Consider the following 18124-nt stretch of genomic DNA (forward strand, 5'->3'; position numbering starts at 1 on the left):
GGCTTTGGACTCCATGTTCTCTGCTTAAAAGCAACCCCAGCTGGAGGTAGAAAATTTGGGTAGAAAATCCATTCCCCATGCAGAGAACCCCTGGCAGAATGGCTCTCCGCTGTGAGGATGTTTTGTTCTGAAATTTTGGTATGCATTGACAAAGACAGTAGATGCTCCTCTACAAAATAAGCATCCACGCCATGCAAGGGAAAGTATTCTTGGCGAGAAATGTTCCTTTGGGAGAGAGGAAAACTTCTACTACCAAGAGGAGAGAGGAGCTATGAATCACTTGCAGGGGCAGGTAGGAAGCAGCCCCACCCATCACAAGGTGGCTGCAGGCAGGACACAGGGGTGTCATGGAGCAGAAAAGCACTTCACTCCATGTGAACAAAAATGTGCAGCAAGTCCAGCTCTAGGTGTGCAGATAATGATCAAAGCACGGAACCTGAAATCCTAATGTTTGAGTTCAATTTCTCCTTCATCTTTAAGGGGTAAAGTAAAGTGAAATTTTCTTCTCAAGGATCATTACTCTTCCAAGACAAAGCGCTGACTGCCCATGTGGAGCCCTGGCTCTGCCACTTCCTGTGTGAATGTTCTGCCTCAATGTTCTTGTCTATAAAATGGGGATCATAACTGGCCGGGCGTGGTGGCTCACGCCTGTAGTCCCAGCACTTTGGGAGGCCGAGGCGGGCAGATCACAAGGTCAGGAGTTCGAGACCAGCCTGGCCAACATGATGAAACCCTGTCTCTACTAAAAATACAACATTTAGCCAGGCTTGGTGGAAGGTGCCTGTTATCCCAGCTATTTGGGAGGCTGAGGCAGGAGAATTGCTTGAACCCGGGAGGCGAGGGTTGCAGGGAGCCGAGATTGCACCACTGCACTCCAGCCTGGGTGACAGAGCGAGACTCCGTCTCAAAAAAGAATAAAAACAGTGGAGATAATAATAGTCCTACTTCATGAGGTCATTGTGAGGATTAGCCTGGCACAGACTCGAGCACTCATTAAATGTGAATATCATTATTAGTCAAGTAAGCATCTATTAAGAGATAGGCAGTTGTGGTGGTTGTAGTGGTAGGAATATAATATTTTTTAAACTCCCTCAAGTTAATCAGGCCACCAGCTGTGACAGAAGCAAGCCCTTCTGTTCCTAGGTAAACATGAAAATGTGCTTTTATGTTTGAATGACTCCAGTGTGAAGTTGAAAAAAAAATTTGGGGTCTCTGTTCTCATCAAGAACAATATAGACAGCCGCTAATGATTTTTCTTGGAGAATTCATGAGACTGAAAGCAAGGAGGGGGAAACACACAAGCGCAGGTGAGAGGGTAAGAAAGAGAAGAAACTATAGTTGTCACAAAGAATTCAGAACTTCTAATAAGACTTTTGGCCGGGCACAGTGGCTCACACCTATAATCCCAGCACTTTGGGATGCCAAGGTGGGAGTATCACTTTAGGCCAGGAGTTCGAGGCCACCCTGTGCAACACAGCGAGATCCTGTCTCTAAAAAAAACAAAAAAACACTCCTTACTACCCTTAGAGGTTGCAAGGAAGGAATGCAAGTTTGCATCCCAGATATGGGTTCAGTCCTGGGCAAATCAGAGTGATTGGTCAACCTAACACCCCCATGTACTCCTCAAATCTTTTGTTTTGTTTTGTTTTGTTTTTGAGACAGAGTTTTGCTCTTGTCACCTAGGCAGGAGTGCAGTGGCGTGATCTTGGCTCATTGCAACCTTGGCCTCCTGGGTTCAAACAATTCTCCTGCCTCAGCCTCCCAAGTAGCTGGGATTACAGGCACGTGCCACCATACCAGACTAATTTTTGTATTTTTAGTAGAGACGGGGTTTCACCATGCTGGCCAGGCTGGTCTCAAACTCCTGACCTCAGGCGATCTGCCTGCCTTGGCCTCCCAAACTGCTGGGATTACAGGCATGAGCCACCATGCCTGGCCTAGTCCTCAAATCTTAATGAGGAACTTATTCATGTATTTATTTGGTATGTAAAATTCACATGATTCTTTCTCAATATCTGAATGATCTGCTGCAAGCAAAAGGAAAGCACACTCTGAACTGCTCTAAAGCTTTTAGACCCCACCAGGCAAAAGCAGCCTTTCCTCTGTAGTAACTTGGACCCTCAGGTTCACTTCTGTTGGGTGCAGCTGTAAGAGAATATACGAACACCCTCCTCCTCCTTATCCCTCACTGTATTTAGCAGGAAGATATTTGCTAAAGACCTTGTGGGCTGGGGAGAAAGGGGGGAGAAAAAATTACGCTAATCAGTATGGTTAGTCATAGGTGTATTGGCTATCCACACCAATAAGAGGGCATCTCAACCCATACACAAGCCCTAATTTCTTCCATACTTATCTGCCCAGGGTGCTATTGCAGAGATTTTCTACTTGAGTAGGAAGCTTTCTGGATGACTTGGGTTTTCCAAAGCTAAAGTTCTGAGATTCTGGCACCAGCGAAGCCTCTCTGGCTCCAGGGACAGTGTTCATGTAGGGGTCTTCCTGGGGATTTTCAGCCATTTTCCCTAGCGTGGGTCACTGTCATTGATCCATACCCACAGGGCCTTCAGGATGGCTGCTGCCCTGATGCAGCTGGATCTGGGTTAAGAGGGAGGAGCTGAACTTGCTTGGGACAATGTCCACTGGAGCCACAGCTGACTTGCAAGGTCAGACTGGAATGGCCATCTGTGGGTAGATCCAGGGCACAAGCTGTCATCTCAGTTGGGTTCTTTAAATACGAGAAACAGAAACTGACTGGGTAACTGACTGGGAGCTTATTGGAAAGATGTGCAGGAGCTCTCAGGCCCAAAGAGAAGCCAGGGACCAACTTGAAAATTATGGAACAGGGCAGTAACTAAGGTGTAGTCTCCTAGGGTGCACTGTCAGAATGAATCAGCTCCAACTGTCTTCAGGCTTTATGTCTCTCCGCTAAAGATCAAATTCCCAGAAGACAGTCAGATCGGCCAGCTTTGGTTTCATGCCTGCCCTTTGGCTAGGCAACTTACTGGCAGCACTCAATGGTGGAGGGTGGGAGTGGGGAGCGGAGAAAGTTATTTTACCAAAAGAACGTGCCGTGGATGATGGACAGACCAAATTCCAGATGTCCCTTCCAGGGAGACTTCCCCAATGGCCTGCTTAGGGGGATGGCAGGGGCCAAAGGTGGGCTTAGCAATTCAGTACACAGCTGATTTCTTGAGAGTACAATATCAGAAAGTGTTTCATTATAAAACTGGTGATATCCTCATAGAAGAAATTTGGAAATCACAGAAAAGTCTAGAAAAAATAATTTTAAAAGCCATCTATGATTCTACTAGCCAGAGTTAACCACAGCTAATTTTTCAGGGTGTTTCTCTCCTTTTTTTTTTTTGTGACAGGGTCTCACTCTATTGCCCAGGCTGGAGTGCAGAGGTGCAATCATAACTCAATGTAGCCTAGAGCCTCTGGGCTCAAATGATCCTCCCTCCTCAGTTTCCTGAGTAGCTGGGACCATAGGCATGTGCCACCATACCTGGCTAATTTTTAAATATTTTTGTAGAAGATAGGGTCTCACTATGTTGCCCAGGCTGGTCTCAAACTCCTGGCCTCAAGTGATTCTCCCCACCTCGGCCTCCCAAAGTGCTGGAATTACAGGTGTGAGCCACCACACCTAGCCTATGGATTCTTTTTTACAGAGTTGAGGTCACACTGTGTGTATACTTTCATATTTGATGTTTAAGCACTGTGTATTGACCTAACAACTGTTAGAAAAGTGTCTTTGTAACATTGGTCTGGTGACTAGACTTGAGCTGTAGCTGTGCTACCTGCTGGAAGAGGCAGAGGGGACCTTCTTTGGCTCATGATTTCACCAACATTGGGGACCAAGCAAGTGTTGCCGAACTTGGGAAAGTGCCAAAACCTGCCTTCCATCCAGAGGAGGTTCTATCCGGACACCAGCCAAGGTGAATTAGAGCTTCCATGGACATAGTCCTGCATACGGAAGGTCCTAGTTCCATATTAGAATCCATATTAGGGTCCTTCTGATATGAATAGATCACATTTCCATCTCATCATTAAAGAAGACACTACCTTTATTTAGTCACTTAAAATGATAAGAATATACTTCATGGTGAAGAGTAAAATCACTAGGAAGGGACGGGAGTGGTGACTCATGCCTGTAATCCCAGCACTTTGGGAGGCCAAGGTGAGCAGATGGCTTGAGCCCAGGAGTTTGAGACCAGCCTGGGCAACATGGTGAGACCCCATTTCTACAAAAAATACAAAAGTTAGGCAGGCATGGTAGTGCATGGCTATAGCCCCAGCTACTGGGGAGGCTGAGGTGGGAGGCTCACCTGAGCTCAGGAGGTCAAGGCTGCAGAGAGCACACGCCACTGTGCTCCAGCCTGGGTGACAGAGTAAGACCCTGTCTCAAAAGAAAAAAAGAAAAATCACTAGGAAGGTGGGATAATGGGAGAATCCTAGTTGAAATATAGCTATACCCATCTTAATAATGTACCATGTATACACAGATGTGTGTATTTAGGCACCTGAACTTGTGTATATAATAATATTAAACTGAGAGCTTGCCTGCTTCAATCTTTGCTGACATTTGCTAAGGGATAGAATTCAAGGTGATATAAGAATTCTCTGTCACCTGGAGCTAGAGAAATCTGTACAACTCCTGCAATTAACTCTCAGGAAAGAGTAGGCCATGTTTCTATTAATAGGGTCCACCCCTCAGAATCAAATCACAGTGGAATCACTTTTAAAGAGGTCAGAATTTGTCCATAGAGGAGAATCATTCAACTTTGCTTTTTGACTCATTCCACGTGACTCAAGGGGCCAGCCTCTCATTCTAATGCCTCTAGGGACACTTGTTTGCTAAGACACATTATATGCACAGAAAAGGGCCTCCTAAGTCAAGGCTGGGGAACATCGAGCCACTGGGAATGCCATGCTTGGTCTAGTGACTCCCAAGGGACTCCAGCTGAGGGGGCTGTCGCCTCTCTATTACTCCTTCTATGAGCCTTTCATGGACTCCTTCACTCTCCTCATTTCTACTTATTTTTCCCTGGGAGTCGGCTTCAGCTCTCTTTTTTAATTCTGAATTATCTTGTCCGTTTCCAGGGTTCCAACTACCTATGGAATTGTGGCTTCCTAATTTATATCTCTAGCCCAGGCTTTCCTCAAATTCCAGACCCTCTTATCCACAGGATACTCCAGATTTCTACCTTAAAGTTGTCACCAGCACCACCTGTTCACCAAATCCCCAAACTTACTCTTCTCCCTGTGTTATTTTTATCTCAGTGGCACCAAGAGTCTGCCAAGCTTGAAAGCTGGAAGTCACCACTGATTCCTCCCTCACTCCATCCTCACTCTGTTCACTAAATCCTGTTGAATTCACCCAGATGGTCATTCAGTGAGTATATTTCAAGCACCTGCTATGTGCCAGGCATTGTGTTAGGTATCTACTGCGAAGCAAAAATAGACAAGGTCCTTGCCCTCGTGGCTTACAGTCCAGCTGGGGAAACAATATCATGAAGGAAATGTGTCCTAAGTTATGAGAGTGTTTAGTCTGGGAGACAGAGAAGGCTTCCCCAAGAAAGGGGGAGATTTAAAGGGTGCCTTAAGAATTAAATGGATGAAAGTCATAGGTGGGGAGTTTAATTTCTAAGCAGGCAGAATGTCCTGTGTATGAGCTCTGAATGAGGTGGAAGGAATGAGGAATGTCCTTCAAGGGACTAAGGAACGGCCTCTGGAAAGTGAGTGGTCTTCCAGGAAGGCCATCGTGGCTGAGGGGTAATGAATTGCAATAATACTGGGATGGGAGAGGAGAGTGGGGAAGTGGGAGAGGCCCCATTGCTCAGCACCTGGTAAAGATTTTGGTCCTTTTTTTAAGAGGACAGAGAAGACTTTTAAGGTGAGTGGGATGGTGGGTGGGGAAGGTTGAGGAATGACAGATTTCTATATGAAAGTCACTCTGGCTACAATGTGGAAAATGGATTAGATGGGGCCTGGGCGGAGGTGGGGGAAGGCGTTCCCATTGGCTTCCTCCTTGCCATCCCCATAGCCATGATCCCCAGTCCAGATTTTTGTTGTCTCTTCTTGCCTTGCAGCAGAAAACACCACTACTATTGTCCCTAGCAACTTACCTTCAATGTGGCTGTCTCACTTCTGACAAAAGAAAAGAAAATCAACAATCCTTCGTTGGGCTCAAAATAAAGTTCAGAGTCCTTAGTCTGGCTACAAGTCCCTTCAAACCTGGCCCTTGTCTTCCTCACCAGTGTCACATCCAACCACTTGTCATCAATACCTGAGCTCTAGTTCATACAAGGGAGACTCGAGAGCTGGATCGCAGTTTGAGGTGAAAGGACCAGAGGAGTAGAGGCACCGAGAGCCAAATCTGAGGCCAAATCAGAGGTCTAGGATGTTAACTGAACAGAAAGTAAAGGAAACTGGCCGAAGCGGGGGTTTCAGGCAGTTGGCTTCCAGCATCTTCAGGCGGTTGTCTACAAGAACATCAAAGACCAACATTTGGGAAGCACTCAGGGACAAGGCATCTGGAGGCTTGGATGCAAGACCAAAGGTGTAGTTGATGAGAGGTAGTTCCCCAGGACAGGCCCCCGAGGACTGACAGATGGGAGCTTAAGGACAGGACCCCCAACCAGTAGAGAAATGAGGTTCCCGAACAGCCATGACCACAGCTGGCAAAGAATGGGCAGGACTCAGAGACTTGTAACTCAGAAGGTCAAGGACAATGGCTGACTTGAGGATGACTTGGTAGGAGGAGAATGATGAGAACATTCTTTATATTCTACCTGTCTGGAGACAGAATGAATTCTAGAACAAAAGGAGCAAGGCCAAGCTTCCAGTCAAGGCTAGAGCTAGAAGGTCGTGGAGAAAGGCGTGGGCAGCTCCTGCCTTCGCCTGCACCAAGTTCAACAAAGACACAGTCATAGCCATGGCTGGTCCCCAGAGCACACACAAGGCAAGGATGTTAGTGGCCAGCCCCATGCACCCCGATGAGCTGTGCTCGCTTGGGAGACCCATCCTCCTTGAAGGTGAGTGAAATCTCAACACGAGTATGGTTCTGAGAGTAGCTCTGTAACTCTGAGGATGGTCTCTGGAGACCATGACTGTGTACAGTTCACATGGTAACCAGAAGACTATGACATACTTCAGAAGGTGGTGAGGTCATAGAACACAAGCTTTAAAGTAAGTGAATCATGTGTGCCTCATTTATTTTTAAAAGCAACTTCTGAGAAGGGCTTAGAACAAATTTTTTCCCTGAGTGCCATTTCCCAAAGGTACTCACAGAACAATCAGGTGTGACCATAATGGCTGCACTGAGTTGTCTCTTGGACAGTGTCAGAAGGGACATAAAGAAGGTGGACAGAGAACTAAGGCAACTGAGATGCATTGACGAATTTAGCACACGGTGCCTGTGCGACTTGTATATGCACCCCTATTGCTGCTGTGACTTGCACCCATATCCGTACTGCTTGTGCTATTCCAAGCGATCACGCTCTTGCGGCCTGTGTGATCTCTACCCATGTTGCCTGTGTGATTATAAGCTTTACTGTCTGCGACCATCTCTCAGAAGTTTGGAGAGGAAAGCCATCAGAGCCATAGAAGATGAGAAGCGAGAGCTTGCCAAGTAAAATAACTTATTTGTAAATTTTTATAGTCGGTATATTAGCCTTATAAGTTGGAATAAGGAAAAATATGTGACAATCAATAGTTGAACAAAGATTAAAAGGGTTCAGGATAATGACCCTGGTGACTTAGGAAAGATTTAAGGAAAGAAGAGTAAATGAGTCCATGATGGGAATTGTAGGGTTCTCAAAAGACAATGTAATGATGTCGATTGGCAAGGTCGTCGGTGGTTTATAGCAAGAATGCCAGTATGATAAATAATGTGGCTTTAATGAAGGGAAGAAACAGGGGATGTCATTAAAAAGCCATTGGAAGCAGCAAACTAAACATTTTTCCTGGTTATGAGTAAAGTGATTTGAGTATATTTGGACTTACAGAAATGACTACAGGAGAAGTAATAATAATAGATCAAATCCTTAATGTGTGCCAGAGGCTTTACAAGCAGGAGAGCAAATTGAACAATAGAGGCATTGCCTTGGTTTTGTGGGAATATCACTCTCCTATCCCCCCACTCCAGACAAAGACTTACCTTGTATCTGGAATTAGGTCTATCATGTTGGCCTCCCCTCTAACTCTAGCAAAGATCTTGCAAATAAACTATGGGACTGAGTTGTAGCTTTCAGGATAGACTTGAAAGGCTTTTTAATTGAATTGGGTAATTAAAAAGAGTCAGTTTTTTAAAAAAATTTTTTGTTTTAGATTATATTTTCTTTTTGCCTGGAGAAACCTTTCCTTTTCTAACTTTTTACATATGCCATTTAGCCTGTTACTGTTGATGAAAAAGATGGTTGAAAGTGCTGTCCCTGGTTAAATAAATAATACATTCATGCACTGGAATCATAAGTAAATATGGAAAGGATTGATGAAGCATCTTACATATTGATGTATTAAGTCAAACAAGCAAAGTGCAGAAAAACTGATAGACAGATGACAGATAGATAGATAGATACAGTCTCTTGACAACAGTGACAGTGATGTTTCTTTGGAAAAAGCAATAGGAGGCTGGGTGCATTGGCTCATGCCAGTAATCCCAGCACTTTGGGAGGCGGAGGCGGGCAGATCACCTGAGGTCAAGAGTTCGAGACCAGCCTGGCTAACATGGTGAAACCCCATCTCTACTAAACACACACACACACAAAAATTAGCCAAGTGTAGTGGCAGGTGCCTGTAATCCCAGCTACTCGTGAGACTGAGGCAGGAGAATCACTTGAACCTAGGAGGCAGAGGTTGCAGTGAGCCAAGATTGCACCACTACACTCCAGCCTGGGTGACAAAGTGAGACTGTCTCAAAAAAAAAAAAAAAGGATAATTATTGTCTAGGTCACCAGCCTCCAATGGTCAGGAATGAACCTCCCTCATAGCCTGGGAGCTTTCACCTATAAATTCATCTATACTCTTTGAACCAATGTTTGTTTTTATTTCTTAGGGTATCAAGTTACATAAATTGCTCACACTGTGAGGCAGGGGCTCTTTTTAAAATATTTGGACCAAGTTAAGGTTTCCTTGTGAGCAGATCAGTATCCACTCTCCTCCTACTTTTGGATACTTGAATACCCTTGTCCAGGTCTTTCCAGCCTCTGTCTCCTGGCTTCTCTCCTATCCCCAGACTCTACCGATTAAAATCCCTCTCTGTCCTGTGCTGTCTACTCTCTTGATGCCTCTTTCAGAAGCCTTGTTTCTTGGCATGCAGTAGAAACAGCTTCAAGCTTAATTCTCGGCAGTGTAGTTTAGGCAAGAGGTAATGTTTTCTCCGGTTTGTGATGCTCTTCCTGACAGCGTCTGGGTCTTTGCCTATTTTTTCTGTGCCTGCAGGCAATATGTGAAGCTGGTGATGTCTTTACATTAATTTCTGGATTTCGGAAATGATAACTCCAAGTCCATTGTAGAAATGACCTCAGGCTTGTCCTCTTTATCTCTTCCAATTCACACCACCTTGTGAAATTTCTATGCTCTATTTCTGACAACTTGACATTTCACTCTCCAGAAGGGCTTAGTGTCACTTCCAAACCTAAATATTCAATTTTCCTGAATATGGGTGAAAATGTTAAACCCTAATTCTAGCCTCAGTCCCAGAAGGCCCCCAATGTAGTATTTTTTCTTCTAGTGCAGTGCCTTTTATTCTTATCTCTAAGCTAGCGCCTGATCCATAACTAAATAGATGCAGAAATATCATGTTGATTCAATTTTTTAAAACAATCTTTGGTGTGAAAGCTTGCCCAAGGCTTTTTGAGTTTAGAATTCATATTCACATGACCTTCCTCCCCTTTAAAGAATGCGAGGGGGTTGGTTAGTTATGACATATCCTTTCAGATGGCAGGCTGTGTTGTCCAGAAGGTTCTTTGCCCAATATGAAGTAAAGACTCTCTAGTCTATAGTTGCCTTGGCCCCCTTGAAACTGTTTTTCTGTGTCACAGTCAATCTGCTGTGTCTCTGGGTCCTCCTTTAATAACTGGTAAAAAGCCTCAGCCAACAATTTCTTAATTGATCCCACAGGTTTCTTGAGCACTCCTGACTATATGTTATTTGATTGATGCGTGTGTGTGGTGTTTTCTTAGACTGGGCATAGAAAATCCAATCCAAGCTGGGTGCAGTGGTTCACACCTGTAATCTCAGCACTTTGGGAGGCTGTAATAGGAGAATTGCTCAAGTCCGGGAGTTTGGGACCAGCCTGAGCAACACAGGGAGACCCCATCTCTATAAAAATTAAAATAAAAAAATTAACCAAGTGTGGTGGTACATGCTTGTGGTCCCCGGTACTCAGGAGGCTGAGGTGGGAGGACTGCTTGAGCCTGGGAGGTCAGGACTGCGGTAAGCCATGATTATGCCACTACACTCCAGCCTGGGCAATAGAAAGAGACCCTGTTTCAAAAAATAAATAAATAAATAAAAGAAAATCCAATCCATTTCCATTCTTTATTGGGCAGCTGCTTCAGAAGACACTATGTTGGCAGTGTCTTCCTTAGTAGAGACCCAAGTAAGCACCTTTGTTTCTGTAGCTTCTTTGATATCCTCTTTTCCTCCCCAAGAGGCAGGCAGTGTCCCTGTCTCTTCCTCCCTCTTCTGGATTTAGAGGGGCTGAGGGGACTGCATTGGTTTCCTTTGTCGGAAGCCATGCCACCAGCCTGATTTAAGTTGTACCTGATTCACCACCACATTTCATGGGCTTCCCTGCCCTCTGTCTTAGAGCTGGAGAAACAAAACCCAGGCCCTCCTCAATCCTGCCCTAGGAGTTTATTATCTAATTCATGGGTGCCCCATGTGGCCAGGACACCAAGCAGTCCTCGTGAGCAAATGAACCTTGATTTACAGCTGTACTCTTTACCGGTACCTAGAAACAAATCCTGAGACCGTGTTTCTGTCCACGTACCCAAGTGTCTGTGGTTGGCACGAATCTCAGTGAAAAATTCCCTTGAAATCCCCACACCAGGGGCACTCTCAAAACTTCAAAAATCTGCCTCCTCATTTCTTGGTTCCCCCTTCATGCTCTGAGGATGAGGTTTTCACTGAATCCACTCTTGCTTGGTGAGGCTGATGACAGTCAGGCCTCATGGTGAGCTCTTTGTGGATTTAGAGGTGCCTTGCCCAGGTCTAAGCCCTCAGAGAAAACATTCTAGTCTCTCTCATTCTCTGACCCAGAGGTCGGAGTATAAGTGAGCCCTATGGGGCTTTCTGGCTGGTGAAAGGCTGGCTCTTCCACTCCCACTGAGGGGAGCTCTCCCTTGTTAACCTCTGTGTCCTCTGCAGAAGTGGAAGTGAGTTGGGCCCTTGGCTGCCTCTCATCATAGACTCTTCACATCCATAGTTCTCAGAGCTCAGTCACTCCTTGGCTGTGGGGGTAAGAGTCTCTCCCCATCTAGGCCAAATGCATTGGTATGATTTGGTTTGACCTTGCTGTTTATTGATATAAGACTTAAAGCTTCAGATTAGGGCAAGTCCATGTAAGGTGGGGCCTGGTGCAGCTTGATTAAGAAGACATACACTTTATTGAGTGAAACTGTTCCTAGCACTTCATGTTCATTTAAGCCTTGTAACATGGGTGACATGTTGGGTGATATTATCTTGGTCATCTTACAGACAATGAAACAGAGTCAGGGGCCATGTTCTTGATCACTAGGTGGTGGCAGAGCCAAGACTTGAAGCTGTGTGTGCCCGAGTCTGGAATCCGTGAGCTTAATCTCTGGTCAGTGGTTCTCAAAGTGTGGCCCCTGAAGCTGATTAGTAGCATTACCTGCAGCATGTTAGAACTGCAGATTCTCAGCTCCACCCTAGACCTGCTAGCTCTGAAACCTCTGAAACTCTAGGGGTGGGATCAAGCCACCTGTGTTTTTTTTTGTTGTTGTTGTTGTTTTGTTTTGTTTTGTTTTGTTTTGTTGAGATGGAGTCTTGCTCTGTCGCCCAGGCTGAAGTACAGTGGTGTGATCTCAGCTCACTGCAACTTCTGCCTCCTGGGTTCAAGAGATTCTCCTGCCTCGGCCTCCTGAGTAACTGGGACTAGAGGTGTGGACAACCACGCCTGGCTAATCAGCCACCTGTGTTTTAACAAACCCTGCAGGAGAGTCAGATGCACCTGTGCCATGATGCCTGGCTCCCTGCTGAGTGACATTGTCCTCAGTATCAACCCAAAAGCCTGGAGAAGAGAGAAAAGGCTGGAAAATAAGAGAAAAGGAGAAGAACGGAGAAGAGAAGGAAAAAGATGTGTTGGAAAGAGAGGGATCGAGTTTAAATGGGTCTTTGGGATGGGGCTAAATTCAGGAGAAAAAGCAAAGTACTCCAATGAAGCCTAGAGGAAGGCCTGCCCCACCTGGTTCCCTGATAGAGGTAGACATTTTTCACATCTTCATTACTTTATTCATGACCGGGTTAAATCTGATTTTTATCTTTGAGAAGATGGCTGGGTATGCAGCTGATCATTGCTGTGGGCAGCATGTTTCATATTCGGGAGTTTGGTTGTACATCCGGGTGAAATTTAGCATTAGTAGGGAGGAGAGGAGGCCGGACAGAGCAGCAGACACAGGCACTGGCTGTCTGCTAGCTTTCCCCAGCTTTCCTAAGAGTCTTCTGCAAAGGAGCTGATTTCCCTATGTTTATTGAGGCTAAGCTTCGCCCCCATGATAACAAGTATAGGAGGCAAACTCCCTTTGCGCAGAACCCCATAGAGCCATGGAAAATTCCAGGTGGGGTGATGGGGACATCACCAGGCAGGAGTCAAATTGCAAGTTCAGAGTTGAGTCTGATGAGTAAAATGTGGCTTCTGCAGTTTCCCCTAAACCAACACATCTTCCCTGATAACCACTGACTTAGAAGCAAGAAGAAAAAGAAGTATGATCTGGCCAAGACTTTTTGGGCGACTTCCTGAAGACATTTGTGAGATCCTTGTGTGCTGTCGCAGAGCCACAGGAGCCAAAGTGACCAGAATAGAGAAAAAAGAGGAACCCAAGCAACAAAATACATGAAATTGTGCCCTGGGACCCAGGTTACTTAGAGATGAATCTGGGCGCTGACTTTGGCTTATAGTCCTGGCTCCCAGATCCAGCTTCTGTGGAGGTCAAGAGGGCTTTGCCAAAACCAGCTGTGGCCATAGCCAGGGCCACTAGCAAGGACTCCTAGTTGGGGCCCTTGGCCCTCCTTTAGGAGGCCCGGCTGCATCGTCCTGGTGGGATTTGATGTTTCTCATCTCATATGAGAAGTCTGAGCTGAACAGGAGAAGTTTGATTCTCAGACCATGCACACACCGTGGGAGAGTCTTGAAAGGCCCAGAGAGTGCCCATCTTGCTCTGTGCTTCCCCTTGGCCTTGGCTGCTCTGGCTTTAAGCCTGTAATCTATCCAGAGAGGGTACCATGCCTGGAGTTTGGGCTGGTTCCCTGAATCTTTGTGAGCTATTTTCTGCCCATCCAGCAAGATAGAGTGCTTGTTCTCCTGCTTACCTCACAAAGATAAAGATTTCAAACAGTTCAAAATTCTCCTACTTCTCGTTAGTGTGGCATAGGGTACCCTGGCACACCCAGGGCAAGAAAGACAATCATGCCCCATGCCATCCCCAGGTTTCATGGGGCCAGAGGTAGAAATGGGGCTGAGGCCGGGCGCGGTGGCTCACGCCTGTAATCCCAGCACTTTGGGAGGCTGAAGTGGGCGGATCACAAGGTCAGGAGATCGAGACCATCCTGGCTAACACGGTGAAACACCTTCTCTACTAAAAATACAAAAAATAATTAGCCGAGCGTGGTGGCGGGCACCTGTACTCCCAGCTACTCAGGAGGCTGAGGCAGGAGAATGGCGTGAACCTGGGAGGCGGAGCTTGCAGTGAGCAGAGATCGCCTCACTGCACTCCAGCCTGGGCAACAGAGCGAGACCCCGTCTCAAAAAAAAGAAAAAAGAAAAAAAAGAAATGGGACTGAATACAGTCCTCTGGGTGTATTACACAAGTTGTTTCTGTTTGCCTCAGTGTCTTCTGGGACTGAGTTCTATTTGATCATTTTATAATTAGCCACTAAGAGTCTTGATCTGTAACTTTCAGTACAAGGGTAGTGAACACTCAAACTGTTAATCTAATCATGTTAGAGCTTAAGTGGAAAATACAGATAAAAATCAGTACGTATAGCATGATTTCATAAGAACACATACAAAACTCTCTCTCTACAAGTATATAGAACTACACACACACACACACACACACACACACAGACACATACTCACACACACTCACATAAAGTCAAACACCAAAATGCTAAGGGTTATATGAGATGATAGGTATTTTTAAAATAGTCCATATGTTTACTTATCTGTATTTTGAGTCTTCTACAATCAACTTGTATAACTTATGTAACAAAAAGAAGTAACTGCATAAACAAAATTCAACATACAAAAGTGATATAGTGATAATTACATCTGCATCACAGTTATTATTGTAAAGATTAAATGAAATATGCCTTTAACATGCTTAGCACCTTCCACAGCACATTGCAAAAAAAAAAAAAAAGAAAAGACAAAACCTTAACATCCTATGTGCCAAGTATTATTGTAAATATTTTCTTGCATTAACTGATTTAAACCTCACAACAACCCTATGATGTAGGCTATTTTTATTGCCCCAGTTTTACAGATGAGGAAACTGAGGCACCGAGAAGTAAGTTATCCACATGTTAGAGCCAAGCTTTAAACCTCGATACTCCAGTTCCAGAGTCTGTTCTTAGGCACTTTGCTTTACTACCTCTTGACGGATCATAACTGATCAATTAGTGTGAGCTGCTGTTGTTGTTTTTATTAAGGATTTACACAATAGAATTAGTGAATAGCAACAAGGTAGGAACCACAGTAGCTCTGCAGTGAGGACAGAGGAGAGCCCTAATATGTAGCATTTTCCAATTTCCATGGTGTAAATATCCTCATCATGACTATGATTGATTTCAAGCTATCAGCGTGCAGTACTAACTGGGGATCGGGAAGAGATGTGCACGATCAGCTCTTGCTAGCTGATGTGATCCTGATTATGGACACCACTGAGAGGTTGTTCTGTATCTGATCAACACGGCCCCACCCAGCTGACTGCCTTTCTGCTGGTGCTAGCTGTCCAGAGGCTAGAGTGACTTCCCAGCCTGGAGGAGCCAGGTGCTGGGCAAAAGACTTTCACACAACACCAGCCTGGGCAGAGCCAGGCCAGGGCTCTCCTGCCATCATTGTTTGATTGAGCTTTCAGGCTGTCTCTGTGCAATTGCAAGAGGTAGCACCTGTCCCATGAACCAGTAGGGCTGGGTTCGAAAGCTGACAGCCATCTCTAAAATGCAGATTTTAAGTGGTATCTTATTAGTTATATCCCATTTTTTAATCTATATAAATATAAAATATAATTTTTATATAATTTAATTATAGTTATATACACAATTTAATTACAGTAATAATAATGAGAGTGGTAATAATTAAGCAGGATTTATAATGTACAAAGCACAGTGCTAAGTAAAATATCATAATCTCATCTAATCCTCCAATAGCCCTATATGATACAGGCATTATTATTATTATCTCCATTTTGCAGATGAGGAAACTGAGGTACAGAAGGGTTAAGGAACCTACACAAGGATCAATAATAAGAGGAGGAGCTGGTATTTAAATACAAGAGAAAGATTTGGAAGGGCAGGCAGCACGCATTCATTGTTAACAGCTGTGTACTTGCGGGCAGTGTGATTCGCATGGGTGGACTCACACTTTTTACTTCATGCATTTGTGTAAAGTTTATTTTCACAATGGCTAGTATTAACTTTGGCTATTTCAAAAGCTAGAAACCAAAATATTGCTTCTCAAGCTGTGTCTGGATTCTGAGGTCTGAGCTCCCTCCCACCCTATCCCTTTTCTCAATTCCAGACTGAGAAGAACAACAAATAGAATTCTGGCTTCCTCCTGCTGTAGCAGTAACATTTTAGGATCGGTGAATGTATGTGGTTTTGAACCTGATCAAGTCAAAGTTCGAGTGAAGGATGGAAAGGTATGTGTGTCGGCTGAGCGGGAGAACAGGTACGACTGCCTTGGATCGAAAAAGTACAGCTACATGAACATCTGCAAAGAGTTCAGCTTGCCGCCCTGTGTGGATGAGAAGGATGTAACATACTCCTACGGGCTCGGCAGTTGTGTCAAGATCGAGTCTCCTTGCTACCCTTGCACTTCTCCTTGCAACCCTTGCAACCCCTGCAACCCGTGCAGCCCCTGCAACCCCTGCAACCCCTGCAGCCCCTGCAACCCATGTGACCCTTGCAACCCGTGTTATCCCTGTGGAAGCCGATTTTCCTGTAGGAAGATGATTTTGTAAAGTGCGCATAGGAACCCATTACTTAATAGAAGTCAGTTACTCCAGCCAGGCAGCTCTCCCAATGTTTCTCCTCTCCTTCCCATGGCCCCTGTTGTTGAAGTACGTAGGAAACTGAATACATAACTGCAATCTGCTGGTGTTGTGTGAAAGTCTTTTGGTTAAACCCACTGCAGGAGCCCTGCAGAGTTAGTGAACATTGGAATAATTAGTGGATGGGAATAGAAGGATGATATGGTGAGATCCACCCTCCCATTCCCTCCTCCATACTCAACTACCTCCAAACTCCAGGAGAAGACACTCTTCTGGTGGGCATCCCCAGACATTGTTTTCCAGATGATCCAGTGAAATGGCCTAGCCCAGAAACCAAATGGTCAAAGCAGAAACAGATTAGTTAGAGTTGAAGGCAAACACTTTTTCAAAGCTACTGCAGTAGGGAGTCCTGGAAAGAGACTCCTCAAGCACAGTGGGGTTGTGGTTTTACTGGACAATGATCAGGATACAAAAACTACGGGGTGGTAGGTGGGACGAGGGGCATGTTTGCTGGCCAAGGCGGGGTGGCCATACAGCTTGTCATTTTTCAACATTCCTGTGGTTTGGGGGATTGGCCAGCTCTGGTTAGCATATGGATGCCAAACAAAACATTAAAAAAAAAAAGCATAAACAAACCAGCTTTGGTTTGCAACTGGCTTGAGATTTATTACAACTATCTCTTTTTCTGTTTTTTTCTTTTTCTTTTTTTTCTTTCTTTTTTTTTTTTTCTTTTTTCTTTTTTTTTAAGACAGAGTCTTGCTCTGTCCTCCAGACTGGAGTGCAGTAGTGCAATCTCAGCTCACTACAACTTCTGCTTCCCGGGTTCAAGCGATTCTTCTGCCTCAGCCTCCTGAGTAGCTGGGATTTCAGGCGTGCAGCACCATGCGTGGCTAATTTTTGTGTATTTTTAGTAAAGACAGGGTTTCTCCCTGTTGGCCAGGCTGGTCTCGAACTCCTGACCTCAGGGGATCCACTGCTTCAGCCTCCCAAAGTGCTGGGATTACAGGCATGGGCCACCGTGCCCGGCCTCTTTTCTTTTTTTTTAGACAGGGTCTTGCTCTGTCACGAAGGCTGGAGTGCAGTGGTGCAATCATGGCTTACTGCAGCCTTGATCTCCTGGGCTGCAATGATCCTCCCACCTCAGCCTCCTGTGTAGTTGAGACTACAGGTGCATGTTACCAAGGCAGGCTAAGTTTTGTATTTTTGGTGGAGACAAGATTTTGCCGTGTTGCCCAAGCAGGTCTTAAACTCCTAAGCTCAAGAAATCCATTCGCTTCAGCCTCGCAAAATGCTGGGATTACAGGTGTGAGTCATTGAACCTGGCCTGTCTCCTTTCCTTAATTTCTGAAACTGCTTTTAGACACAGAAGTTCAATTCAAAGTTCAGGAGTGGAAAAGTACAGCTTTCACAAAATGATAGCGTAAGTCACCTGAACTTGGATCTGCCTGGAGGACACAGCCCATGAGCCATTCTTTATTACCAGGATTGAAATAAGTGTAAAGAAAGTACGAGATGATGGGGAAGAATCAGAATGAGGATACTGGCTGGTTTCAAACCTGACTCTCACAGGGAACATAAAACCCTCCAGTTTGCACAGTAAGTCTCTTCATGAGTTTCAGCTGCATGTGGGTGAAGGCAGTAGTTCTCAGCATTGGCTGCACATGGGGATC

At 45.2% G+C, this 18124-nt stretch overlaps 1 protein-coding gene across 1 annotated transcript; it reads left to right on the forward strand.

The window, feature by feature from the left end:
* The first annotated feature begins 7215 nt into the window (after positions 1 to 7215).
* ODF1 (outer dense fiber of sperm tails 1) lies at positions 7216 to 16558 on the forward strand. Its single transcript, NM_001246597.2, is given in 2 exon segments — positions 7216 to 7627; positions 15983 to 16558. Coding segments are annotated over 2 exon segments (762 nt in total). The 5' UTR covers positions 7216 to 7307; the 3' UTR covers positions 16425 to 16558.
* The last annotated feature ends 1566 nt before the right edge of the window (positions 16559 to 18124 follow it).

This window comes from Pan troglodytes, chromosome 7, assembly GCF_028858775.2.
Source record: "Pan troglodytes isolate AG18354 chromosome 7, NHGRI_mPanTro3-v2.0_pri, whole genome shotgun sequence".
Taxonomy (NCBI): Eukaryota; Metazoa; Chordata; class Mammalia; order Primates; family Hominidae; genus Pan; species Pan troglodytes.